Source organism: Carica papaya, chromosome 6, assembly GCF_054855325.1.
Source record: "Carica papaya isolate Zhongbai chromosome 6, ASM5485532v1, whole genome shotgun sequence".
Classification (NCBI taxonomy): domain Eukaryota; kingdom Viridiplantae; phylum Streptophyta; class Magnoliopsida; order Brassicales; family Caricaceae; genus Carica; species Carica papaya.
This window is the reverse complement of record NC_142314.1, coordinates 8517847-8531220: the sequence shown is the minus strand read 5'-3', so window position 1 is coordinate 8531220 and position 13374 is coordinate 8517847. Positions and strand designations below refer to the sequence as shown.

At 32.3% G+C, this 13374-nt stretch overlaps 2 protein-coding genes across 4 annotated transcripts; both read right to left on the bottom strand.

The window, feature by feature from the left end:
- Window positions 1-727: 727 nt before the first annotated feature.
- On the bottom strand, window positions 728-2651 carry LOC110818908 (expansin-like A2). The gene is made up of 5 exons (XM_022047935.2): window positions 2436-2651; window positions 2158-2267; window positions 1847-2025; window positions 1387-1519; window positions 728-1251 (listed from the first exon to the last, which is right to left on the bottom strand). The coding sequence occupies exons 1-5, from the start codon at window positions 2545-2547 to the stop codon at window positions 1009-1011; spliced, it is 777 nt and encodes a 258-aa protein (XP_021903627.2). The 5' UTR covers window positions 2548-2651; the 3' UTR covers window positions 728-1008.
- A 3084-nt stretch (window positions 2652-5735) lies between these two features.
- EMB1030 (Alanyl-tRNA synthetase, class IIc) lies at window positions 5736-12667 on the bottom strand. 3 transcript variants are annotated; one of them, XM_088222680.1, is made up of 13 exons: window positions 12437-12667; window positions 11935-12042; window positions 11624-11832; window positions 11017-11195; window positions 10778-10856; window positions 10156-10290; window positions 9867-10016; window positions 9588-9698; window positions 8573-9490; window positions 8101-8373; window positions 7298-7507; window positions 6758-6915; window positions 5736-6481 (listed from the first exon to the last, which is right to left on the bottom strand). In XM_088222680.1, the coding sequence occupies exons 1-13, from the start codon at window positions 12576-12578 to the stop codon at window positions 6145-6147; spliced, it is 3009 nt and encodes a 1002-aa protein (XP_088078806.1). In that variant the 5' UTR covers window positions 12579-12667; the 3' UTR covers window positions 5736-6144. The 3 variants fall into 3 exon arrangements, with proteins under 3 accessions (XP_088078806.1, XP_088078807.1, XP_088078809.1); XM_088222681.1 differs by having other exon boundaries at window positions 11624-11826; XM_088222683.1 differs by having other exon boundaries at window positions 11624-11821; window positions 12437-12470.
- Between the last annotated feature and the right edge of the window lie 707 nt (window positions 12668-13374).

The window sequence follows — 13374 nt, the reverse complement described above, 5'->3', positions numbered from 1 at the left end:
CTACGCCATTTATACATGGCAAATATGGACATAGAGTGGGTATAGGCTTTATACGTACACCATATATACATAAAAAAGTATAACTTTTTTTATTTGCATCCAACCCTAATTAGTATATTAACAGGTAACATACCTTATTTGATATTTTATCATTTTAAACAATAGGCTAAATCAACTATCTTAGAAGTTTTAATTTATAGGAAATAACCCAATATATCATTAATATGTTGATATACAATTTTATGATCAAAATTCTTTTTGGAGACTTGAAAGAACTAAGACTAAATAACATGATTACAAATAATTTTATCCTAAATTTCAAGAATTAAAGTTATCAATAAATTCTCACAATTTTTAATAATTATTAATTTTATGTCTCACCAGTATATAAAATTTTAAAAATGTGTACAAAACGATATTTTAAATAAGTGAAATAAAAAGTTTAACGATATCTATTAACTATAGAGAGAGAGAGAAATTATTTAGTCAAATAAATTAACATAATTTATATATATTAATAACGATATCATTTTTAGATTTTTAGTTAAAATCAAATACATATTGATTATTATTTTTAATATTATAAAAATAAATTCTATATTAATACTATTTTCTCACATTATAAAAAAAAAAAATTCTCAATCTTTTTAAAATTAAAAAAAAAAAACAATACGTCTTTCAAATTACTATAGAATATATTGGATTGTAGGTAATTAAAGGCTCCACATGAAAGAGAGGGCATACCGATATTCTTTATTGAATTGTAGACAAACAAATATGGTTAGAAACGAACAACGTCGGTAGGTTACAAATTGGAAAAAAATGACTACAAACAATACAAAATTACACTTGAACAACAAAAGAAAAAGAAACTATACCCTCATCGTCATCTAAATGTCTCTATAACATTATTTGCTTCGTATACATATTTTTAAACCTAATAAAAATCAAAACCCTATATTTGTATACATATTAACTTATGTATGGCCGCAATTGGGAATTACAAATTTACCAAGTACCATCATCGCAAGGTGAGCAACCCTCTTTGGCAATATCAGTAATTTGAACTCCTGTGTCATAAATTTCTCCATTTTTCCAATCAGCAGGCAGCACATGCTCTGCCCATATCCACTTCCCATCAAACCCAGCTGTTATCACAAACCTGAATTGCAATGCACCACTTGGTACTCTGCTTGTGTCCCACACTGCCCCAAAGTTCCTGCTCATGAAACTCCAATTTGAGGATCCAACCTGCCAAAAACCAACATTTACTCTAATTAATTCACATTACTTTGATAATTTAAATACTTAAACTTCTGATTTAAAATAGATAGTACAAATAGGTGACCAAATAAAGTGTGATATGGGGTTTTTTGGGCTACCAACCTGAGCGATATCCATTGCAACAATTTCTGTCTGCCCACCTTGATAGAGCAATTTGATGGCCAAGTAATGTGGTTTTTGGCTTGAGTCTTCAACTCTCACTGCCAAGTTCTGTTTCTTGTAGTTGCAGGGTACCCTGTTCCATTTCACATAATTAAAGAGGAAAATTGGAACTGTGTTGCAGAGAAAGAGGACTGTTGTTTATTACATATATATGTATATTAATATGGTGAACAAATTGGACCGTTGATAGCCATTAATGGTCCTGGTGTTCTGTTCATGAGGAAACAGGATTGGGTTTATTATTTTTTTAAGCTGGTCCCCATGGGACTGGACTTTCTATGTGGTGGGTGCAACAAAACCATCAATAGGAAATACTTTTAATATAATTTAAACTTTTTCTAAAATTATTATTATTATGGATAAGATTTTAATAGTATCTTAAAAAGGAAAACCCAGCTACCTCTTATATTCCACGTCAACAATGCCAAGTTTCAAAATGTCTTTGCCCATGCCATTGTTAGCCATGGCCATGAAAGCTCTGCTACTGAGCACAAAATCTGTTTGGTTGCTGTGATTAAGGTCAGTCAAAGTCACTGTGGTGCCTTTGCTACTGCACAGAGTTTTGTTCTTGCATCTTATCTGCCAAAAGCACAATACTTTCAATGTTAAAAAACAAATAATTTTCCGAGATAAAAATAAAAAATAGTCAAAACTCAAAATCTAACAAGGCAGAGCAATTAAAAAATAAAACAGAGGTGGCCTAAAATATACCTCAAAACACGCACCACAACCAGCACCATCCTTGAAAAGAGAAGGAACGCCAGCTGCTAGGTGTCCTCCCCCTAACCCTAATGCCAGAGAACCATACCCACATGCCCCAGCTGCATCAAATGCACAAAACGAAAATTACCCACTAAATTTCTCATCAAAAAATCATCTGGGTACTTCTAATTTTTGCAATTTATGCTAAAAAAACCATCTGGGTATTATTAAAATTAAAAAAAAAAAAAAAAACAAAGAAGGAAAGAAAAAATTGTATAGAGACTTACATGAAAGTGCGGAGGCTTTAGAGAAAAACGCTGCCTTGGATTGGTGGACACAGCGATCACAAGCAGTAGCAGATGAGAAAAGCAAGAAGATGAAAGGAAGGAAGAGAGCCATTTTATTTTTTTTTCTTTTTCTGATTAGTTACCAAAAAACTTAACAAGGGTGAAGAAAAAAGGGAGTTCTTGGTACGTACATATACATTTACAAAGCGTGTGTGTGTGTATATAAAAGTATGAAGGAGGGAGATGGATTAGTGTGGAGTACAGGTCAGCATTTCCAAAAAGGTTTTGTAATGTGAATTCCTTTTTAATAATCAGATTTCAGTTTGACGTGTAGAGAAGTGGAGGGTTGATCTTTAAATTAAAAAGAAAGAAATGAAGATGGTGATTTTTTGGTTCAGACGCGGAGAGGGGAGACAAAGAGGGGAAAAGCTGATGGGGTCCTTCACCGACTTCTTGCCTATCCACTAACAGCTGTTGGTGATGTGAGAACATTCAGAATTGTAAATTTTACTAATTACTAATCCCATCAAATATTTACAATTTTATTTTCCATTAATCAATTTTTTAAATTTTAATTATAATTAATTAATTGTTTATGTAAAACAGGTAAATGTTCTATCGTTATAAAATTCGTAAGATGTTTCATTGATATTAGGGATCCAAATTTTAATTTTAATTTTAATTTTTTTTAAAAAAAATAATGAGAAATGTTTGAATTGTATATTAATTAGGTTGATCCTTGACAACTCTCCTTAAACTACGTACATAATAATGTTGAATCCAAATCCATCATCAATTGAGTCAATCTTTACTTTTGTAAGTGTACAAAATTTACATAATTACTTTAATAAAGATACATATATTTATTAAATTTAGTTACAAGTTATTATTATTTGACTATCATTTTACGTTACTTTTTAATATTATTTTTTATTGTTGGCTTTTGGTATTATACTGATTAACATAGTCAAGATGATAAAAATTAATAGTTAAATAATAATAAAATATAGTAAAAAAGTAATAAAATTTAACAGAAAGAAAAAAAAAACATTTAAAATTAGAGATAATGTACAAAATCAAATATGGATTATATTAAAAAAATAATAATAATCCAAAAAGTGAGATTCAAATAGTATGCAAACATTAAAGACTAAACAACCAATTTAGTAAAAAACAAATATATATATATATATATTTTTAATTGAGTTTACAAAAAAGTTAATATTTGGATAGTTGTAATATTCAACTATATTAATATCATGATTAAGAATATTATATATATATATAAATATTATATATTATATTGAAATGAAACGTGATTGATTTTCAAAATTGATCATGTCCGTAAACAATATGGTGTTGGCAGCTAGAAAATGTTAAAGAAATGGTTAGGTATCATAAGCTGATTAACATGAGCTAATTATGAGATCGGACAGAAGTATAATTTACTCACGTTTTGGTTACTTTGTAGCTAATTCAATTTTATTTTATTTTATTTTTATTAATTGTGGGATCAAATTAAAAGGTTTATGGAGTTAATTAGTCCTAATTACTAAATTCATTATTATTAAAATAAAAATGAATTATATAATAAAATTAAAAGTTTTGCAATGTTTGAAATTGTTTGGGGAAGAAATTATAAAATCTTTAATTTACATAATGATTTTATGAAGATGGAAAAGAATTTAATGGGATGCGTAGGTGTACGGTCCGAAGAAAAAGACAAAACAAACAACAAAGGAAAGAAAAAATTGTGATAAAGTTTGTTGAAGATGATGATTGCATTTGTTTGTTGATAAGAACAAAAATTCTACACCCAAAACCCATTTGTCATGCCAACATATTGCACCTCCTATTATTATTATATACATATATATATAAAATATATTAATTAATTAATCACACACCATTTATAACTAAATACCCTTTTAAGGCCGCAGTTAGATTCACAAAAATTTATTATTAGTATCTGCAATTTGTTTTTTTTTTTTTTTTTTCAAAAAATTTCATGAGAAAATTAAAATTAAAATTTAACCCAATATTTTTAATTAATTAGATGATTAATGTTTCCATGTGCTTAGTATTTTAGAATAATATGATTTAGATCAGGCATCTTCCTTGCAATCATCTATGCAAACTATTGGTCATCATGATCATGTTTTCCAATTGATTGTCATTCAACAAATTGGATCCACCTGCCCAGTGAATATGATGACGACTTCACTTTCGGTTCAATCGAATTTAATTAGGAGGCCGAGTCGCTGGATTTTTAGAAATTATTATCACAATCAATTATAAGTTAACAATACAGCTTGAATCTATGGTAATAGCAACTGGTACTGAATGTTTTAATCCAGCAATACCTTGTGGTGGGCAAAATCAACAACGGTGTCTGAGGAATGTCAATGGAAGTGCGCATAGATTAGGGCAACAAAGTTATTGATGATTAGAAGTTCAGTAAAGCATGCGTATGATTACTTTATTCCTCCCACTTTGGAAAAAATAAAAGTAAAACTTGGTGTTGGCCTGTTTCTTTTCTCAGTGGGTTCAAATTTTTGGACAGCCTACAAAATGCACAATATGTCTGTATGCACGTCTCTTGACTCCACAGCAAGACAAATTTGATATTAAATTACAGAGCATCTTCACGAAATCTTCACCATTCTATTTTTTGTTGCATCTTCACTTTCAGTAGCTTTGATTGGGTTTTGTTGCATGTTATATGCTAGTGCATGGCATATCCTAATTTTTTTTAAAAAAATTTTGAGGAGAGAAACTATAAATTTATTAATTATTTAATATACATACAACAATTATAACGTAACACAAAAACTTTTTAAATAAAAATACATATAAGACTTAAAATTCATAATTTTTTATAAAAAAAATAACGTATCAATCATTTCGGTCAAACGATTATTGATTTTTAATCAATTATTTAATTTTAAAAAATAATATTTATATATTTTTTACATTAGTATTAAATTATAAAAAAATTATTAATTTTAATATTAAAATAACATATTGTTATAATTAACATAATTTTTAAATAAAATAATGATACAAATATAATATGCAATAATTTTATACAAAGGCAAACATTTTCAGTTATTCCGCAATCATATAAATTTGCTTGAATCTTCTAATATTTTTCGAGCTTATAATGGGAAAACAAAAATAAAAGGGTTTCTCTTGTTATATAACCTATGATCAATCAGATAAATGGTCTATAAATGAAAGAGGAGAAATCAGATCTTGAGGAAGTAGTTTCCTGTACCATTTTGTTACAGCACACAAAAATAGTCAACCTTAATCATCATAAGGATTTATATTGAAACTATTGAATTCGGAACCTGGTAAAGCAGGTTCAAGCATGAATACAACCGGTAACACGTTGAACGGAAACAGTTCGTTTTAATACATCTGTTATGTTCTCTTCCCCCCCTCCCCCTCAACTGAAACTATTACAAGACTCTGTAAGGGCCAAAAGCTTTTACAAGATGGTGATGAATGTGTACGAACAGGTTTTCTTTATGGTCAACAATACTGTACAATCTCTTTGCTTCTCTTATCAAAAAAGTAAAAGAAAAATAGCTGATTCTTACAAGTTTCTTCAGTATTTTCACGTGTGATGAAACATGAACTCAGCTGCAAAGACAGCCTTCAAATGATGAAGCTTCTCCGACCTTCAACTTCACAGCCTATTAAGTCAGCTTCCCTTTTCAGTCAGAATTGAAATAAGATCTTCTCGGGCTTTTTCAAGGGCACTCGACAAGTTCTCAGGTTTCCTCCCACCTGCCTGAGCAAAATTTGGCCTGCCTCCACCTCCTCCACCACACAGCTTAGCTATGGGTCCTATGAATTTCCCTGCCTGAATACCCATTTTAACCACCGTGGGACTGAATGCTGCAACTAAACTCACCTTCCCTTGATCTGGACATGAGCCAAGGATTATGGCTGCTGGATCTTCTAATATATCCATCAGATGCTCAGCGGCACTTTTTAGTGAGTCAGCATCAATATCATCCATTAACTCAACTAGAACCCTGATATAAAGTACATCAGAATGTTCAAGCAATCAAAATCATTAAGGAGAGGCATATTTTTTATTGACCTTCAGATAAGACTATACAACACTAGCATAATCAAGTGGCAACATTCAAGCATCTGGCAAATCACTCAGGCAAAGCATACTTCTGCAGAAAGCTTTTGAGGGTATATGCTCTAAACCAAAATGATTTTGTTACCTTCTCTAGGTTTCGAAGTGAAGAACTCAAGACACATTGTTGCCATGGAAAGATACAGAGAAAGAAGATAATTACCTTATCTTTTGTGAAGTTCCCACCATAAATACCTTGCTTGAAATAATTGATGCTTTGTAAACTGCTGCTTTTGAACGCAAGCTGGAAACTTCATTTCTTGCCATCCGTAGCTCTTCCATAAGATTTTCTACCCTGGTAGTCACTTCTTCAGCTCTCACCTTTGCAAAAATGGTATTAAACAACAGTTTAACTACAACATTCATAATTAAAAAAAATGGATAAGACAAACACCAGTAAAACTAAATTATGTAAGCACCAAACAGGTTAAGATAACAGCATATTTGCTAAAAGAACTTTGTCCAGCCACAAGTTCCCATGGACTAGTGGGGTCCCTAAAGCACTGAATCTTCTAAGATACTAGATACAACCAGTTCTTCTTGCTTTCAGTATGGCGGAGCTGTTGACTATTTGGTGAAAATTAAGTATTTTATGGAAAGGGATCTCTCAAAATTTTAATCTTGTCAGTGGAAAAAGCAGCATCGATCAAGTATAAGCTTTAACTTTGTGCTGCAATCATATGCAATACAGAAGAGAACATACTTTGAGAGTGGAGCATAGACGTTTAATTTGGGAATCTCTGGCATTCATGTATTCGAGGAAGGCTTCACCTGCAACTGCTTCTATACGCCTGATTCCAGATGCAATACCTTGTTCTGACATTATTTTGAAGGCACGTATTTCAGCAGTATTGCTGACATGGGTCCCACCACAGAGTTCCATGGATATACCTGGAACTTCTACAACACGAACCTAAGCAAACCGAGAGGAAAAGGAAAACCGCGTCATTTGGTTCCTGAATGTTCCACCCAGAATATAATGTCTACTATATATATTTTGTATTCATATTCCCGAAATGTTCCTCATAGTTATGTAAACACAAACCCAAATCATAAATTGCTGCGCTGGTGCCAGTTGTCAGTGCTTTGCAAAATGATTGATAAATTCGTGACAGGAAAAAGAAGCATTGAAACACAAATTTACTTTGATCAAAGCTCCCTAAAGTTGAATTTCCTATTCAATCAGACCAGAAGATGTGAAAATGATATTTCTTAAATGACCAATTAAGAGAGAATTTTGAGAGACTATATTCTTCTGTCCTCTGCTTGTTAGCAGATATGCTTTAAGATTCATGTTCAGTTATAGCCAATGGTCAGACAAACTATATATATGTATATTGATTATATATATATATGATATACATATATGCACACATGCATACACATATAGAAAAATATAAAAGTGAACAATTTGCCAAAATATCTGAATCTATTTTATATGCTTTGTGAATGAAACGAAAAAAAAAATCTGAATAGACAGATCTTATAAAAAGGAGATATTGAAACCTGTTCGCTGTACTTTTCTCCGAACATTGCAATAGCACCAGCTCTCTTTGCATCATCAAGGGGCATTACTTTTGTTTGAAGAAGTGTAGCATCTCCAATCCACCCATTGATCAGTCCTTCAATTTCCTCTAGCTCACTGTCGAGAAGTGGTCGGTGAAAGTTAAAGTCAAACCTAAGCCGATCAAATGCCACCAATGAACCAGCTTGTGACGTTTCCTGTCCTATCACTGTTTTAAGTGCAGCTTGTAGCAAATGAGTAGCAGTATGATGAACCTGAAAATAGGAAAATAAAAATAGCATAGATAACAGTGAAACTATATCATTCAATATCAATGTTTAGCATCAAATCAGTCTGCTTGAGTGAAAGAAATCACCTAGGAAATTAGGATGCTAAATTCGAATTATGTAGTTTAAATTGTGCTTTTTTTTTTTTCTTGCAGAAAGAAATTAGTGACTGCCACTAGGTAACTACCTTAGCTCGCTGTCTTAGTTTTGCATCCACTGCAGCTTCCACTTCCTTGCCAACTTCCAAAACACCTTCTCTAATAGTGCCCTTGTGAACAAAAATGTTACCTAGAGACTTTTGAACATCTTTTATCTCAACAACAGCCGTCCGTTGGTTTTCACTTCCAGTTACGTATAAAAAACCACAATCCCCTATCTGACCACCTGATTCAGCATAAAATGGAGTCCTGTTCAGCAAGACATCTACTTCACTTCCTTGAGAGACCTGGATCACTGGCCTCCCATCCACCAAGAGGCTTTCTACTATTGCATGGGTGGAAAGAGTGTCATACCCTAGAAATTCAGTGTCAGAAATATTTTCTGCAAGGTCCGCATCACCTCCAACTGTAAGTTTAACAACATTGTGCGCAGCTTGAGATTGCCGCCTCTGGTTTTCCATTTCAATGTCAAACCCATCCATATCAACACTAACACCAAGTTCTTTGGCCATTTCTGTTGTTATCTCCACAGGAAATCCATAGGTGTCATACAGAAGAAATGCATCTTTTCCAGATAGGCAAGGGCTAGTTCCATTTTCACTAGCACTTAAAAATGCATCTGCTATCATTTGGTCGAGCAACTTTTCTCCTCTCTCCAATGTTTGTTTAAAGTGAAGCTCCTCCCTTTTCAGCTCGTCAAGAATGCGGGGTGCTCTAGTTTTTACATCTGAATCAATATGAGTACTCAGTTCAATCACTTTTTCTGCAACAGTAGGTAGAAATGCCCCTTTAGGATTTCCCTTACCATCTCCCTTTATACCAAGCAACTTTCCTGTTCGAACAGCTCTTCTGATTAGCCGTCGTACTACATAACCTCTACCAATATTTGATGGCACAACCCCATCTGATATGAGATAGACAATTGCACGTAGATGATCTCCTATTATCTGAAAAAGAATACAGGAATAAGTAGACTTGTTGCTAAAAGAGACCATGTTCAGAAGCAACATGTTTAAAGACATTATGGATCTTCTAAACAATTACCTTCAGGTTTGTTTTTGTGTCATCATCAGCCTGATGATATGAGACATTTGCCAATTCGGAGGCCTTTTCTATTATTGGATAAATCAAGTCCGTCTCATAATTGTTTGGTACCTACAGTAAGAGTGGCTTAGAAGAATATTAATAATTGTGACACGTTAATGATGCAAAAGTACGCCATTCAATTTGAAAATGGAATATAAATTTTTTTTCTTGATGTAAATCACATAAGAAAAAGTGTTGTTCGATCATTACTAAAGAGGTAGGTAGACTTGTGAATACCTTCTGAAGGATCTGAGCCATCCGCTCCAGCCCAAGACCGGTATCTATATTCTTCTGTTTTAAGGGTTCAAGGGATCCATCTTCATTTTTATTATACTGCATGAAAACCAGATTGTAGAACTCTATGAACCTACTATCATCCCCAAGATCCTGCAAATTAATCATCCAAATGAAAAAGGAAAGAAAAATCATTAGTACAAGTAATTCTCCAACCAATTGCATAGAAAGTAAAAAAGATTGGAAAAAAATAAATGAAAAACCAAACCCCTGACAGTCATTGGATACATACCACATCCAAAGATCCCCTCTCAGGATGGAAATCATAATAAATCTCAGAGCATGGACCGCAAGGGCCAGTAGCTCCACTTGTCCAAAAGTTGTCATCTTCACCCATTCTCTTTATCCGCTCAACAGGAACACCCACCTGATGCAAGACTGTCTAATTAATTTTTTGTCCAAGATTTCCAGCTATAACACTAGAACTACATAAGGGAAATGCCATAATGCAAATTTATTCCGTGCCAGAAAAAAAGAGAACTAGACTACAAAAGGAGATAAAGACCCAAGGTTGTTTGTTTGCTTCTCATCATGATTCTCACCAAAATTCTATGGTTCCCTAAATGTCATAAATAAATTTAAAGAAGAAAATCTGAAAAGTCAAAACAACAGATGAAGATATGAAAAGATAGAAATGTAGAAAAAATTATGCTAGAAATGATACAAATCCTCAGCAGAAAGATAGAAGGAACAAAGATGAGAAGACTCGGACAATTATCAAGATATGCAATCCTTCTAAATGTACCCAATGGTTTGATAAGCACATAAATAATAAAGATTAGCATGAATATAATAACAGAAACAAAAAACTGCATGTAAACACAATGTAAGTGATGGATTCTAGTCTGCCCTACCTCATGATGCCATATGTCAAAAGCTTCATCATCTTCCTGGTAGATGCTAATCCATAGTCTTTTAACAGGCAAGCCAAATCTACAAAAGCAGATAAATAATAAATAATAAACAAGAAAATTAATTTTTATTTTCAGAAAGGGAAAAAAATTAACTGTGTGACCATGGCAATGACTTCATGACTCAAACTAATAGCATAGATCATTTTACAGTTTTGATGGTTAATATACAGATTTCTTACTCCACTGTTGAAAGCTCCCAAGCCCACTTAATTGCATCTTTCTTGAAGTAATCTCCGAAACTGAAGTTCCCGAGCATCTCAAAGAATGTGTGGTGTCGAGCTGTTCGCCCAACATTCTCCACATCATTTGTACGTATGCACCTTTGTGCTGTTGTTGCACGAGGTATTTGTCTGGGAACCTGATTAGACAGTGTTTATAACATCAGACCAAGTCTTTGAATTTTGCTATCATGTTCTAATAATCAAATCCCAATATGTAAATAAACTTGTTGATATAGACAGCAAATCACAGTAGAGAATTCCTATAACCACATACTGCCTACAGATTCATGCTCAAGTGCAAGACAGAGAACTGTTCATTGGGAATTGTGGTTGAAGTAGACTTACAAAGTCTAGTGGATCATGAAAACTAAAAATAAAATTACGAATTCCAATCATAATACTATTCTATGTGCATTTGACAATGAAAGAGATAAAAACATTGATCATGACTCACATCCAGTATCTATCTTAAAATAACTGTTGGCTTCAGTTGATAAATCCTAGCAACATTCTATATTCAGATGCAGCAGAAATGGCATTCATTTTTATAGAGTCAATCCTGTACCTTTCCAAGAAATATGGGCTTAAACTGAAGCATTCCCGCTATTGTTAGTAAAACTGTAGGATCATCTGGCACAAGAGAAGAACTTGGTAGGATCTTGTGACCACGAGAAGCGTAAAAATCAAGGAACCGACGTCTTATGGAGTCTCCCGTAACAGGGAGATCCTTGGATTTATTCTCCACCGATGCCTCAGTTACAGGCTGTACTGATGCTGAAAAGCAACACATAAATATGATATGCTCTCTGGAGAATGATTCCAAAGAATGACTAATTAAGCTCTAAGGAAAATATTTGTAGAAATAACAAAGACAACCTGATGAACTTCTTGTTATGAACTGCTGAGCACTCAGTCCTTTAGCCTTTTTATGTTGATACAGTAGGATACCAGGACCAAAAAGTCTTACAACTCTTGTAGTTGAACCTGCATATTCGCGAAAACTACTATTCAGAAGCTGATGTCTAGTCCTTAATAACTTAGTACAATGCAGTGGCTGAAATTCTATATATATACACAAACACACACATAGACATATATGTAGACTCGTCATATTCTAACGAACCCAGGAAAAAAAAGAAGAAAAAAAGTATAAATGAATTCAATTTGCAATGTAGACACAGCAACAAACACCTGATGTGTACTAAAGCGACCCAGAACCAAAGAAGCAAGTAATTAGCAACAAAATTGGTCTGCTTGAAGTGAATCAGGAATAACTTATAAAACGCTAATTTTCAGAACAAAGAACCAAATTGGAAACTTCTTTACCTTAGTACTACTTAAAGAGAAATTAAAAGTTAAGGAAGGAAAGGAAAATTACCGGTGGGCATCGCTAATTTGTAATCGGGGGAGAGAGGGGAAGCTGATTTGGCGAAGAAGGGAGTTGAAGCAGGAAATGAGAAAAGAGGTTTTCCGGCGGGGAGGATGTGGGCGGAATATGGTGGGAGTTTCAGGGTCGCCATGGCGACTCCCTCTGTCACTCCGCTCCAGGGTAACAGATAACTGAAAGCCTCTGTTTGTAAAATTTCATTTTGTTTCTGGGTCTAAATTTGGAAGATAAGCCTTGTTCGGACATCCACATATTTTAACTGTCAAATTTTTTTTTAGTTTACTGAAAAAAAAAGAAAAGATTTTTCATAAAAATAATTTTTAATATTTATTATGTGCTTATTTATAAAAGTATGTAAAGAATGTGTCTTTATAAAATATCTAGTTAATTTCTCAAGACATTTAGTTGTTTTTTCAATTAAAAAAAAAAGAAACATTTAAATTTATAAAGCTTATAAAACTATTAAAAAATAACCAAAAAATGTGTTTGTTTCAAGTTTTTTCTTTTTCCCCTAATTTAATTCAAGGCATCCATAGAAAACGAGTGTTTGGTCATCTAAAAATTATAAGTTAAAATTTTAATAAAACAATTAAAAAATATATAAATAAAAAATTTACTATATTTATAAAATATTTTAATAAAAAATATTAAAAAACTTTATTGTGTGATGCATTTTTTTTTTTTTAAAATTTGTTTCAACTTTTCATCAATTTGATGGAAGCAAAACAAACATTTTCAAAATTTACATATTTTTTAATTAAACTCTCTTTATTTTTAATTTGACTTTTTTAGTCTTAATAAAATATTTTTTCTCCCACTTTTTTTTTTTTTTATCATAAATCTAAAATAAAAAAAAAATTGAATTTAAATTAAATTATTATTATTAGTGTAAAAATGTTACTAAATTAATAAAATTTATGAATTTAAAT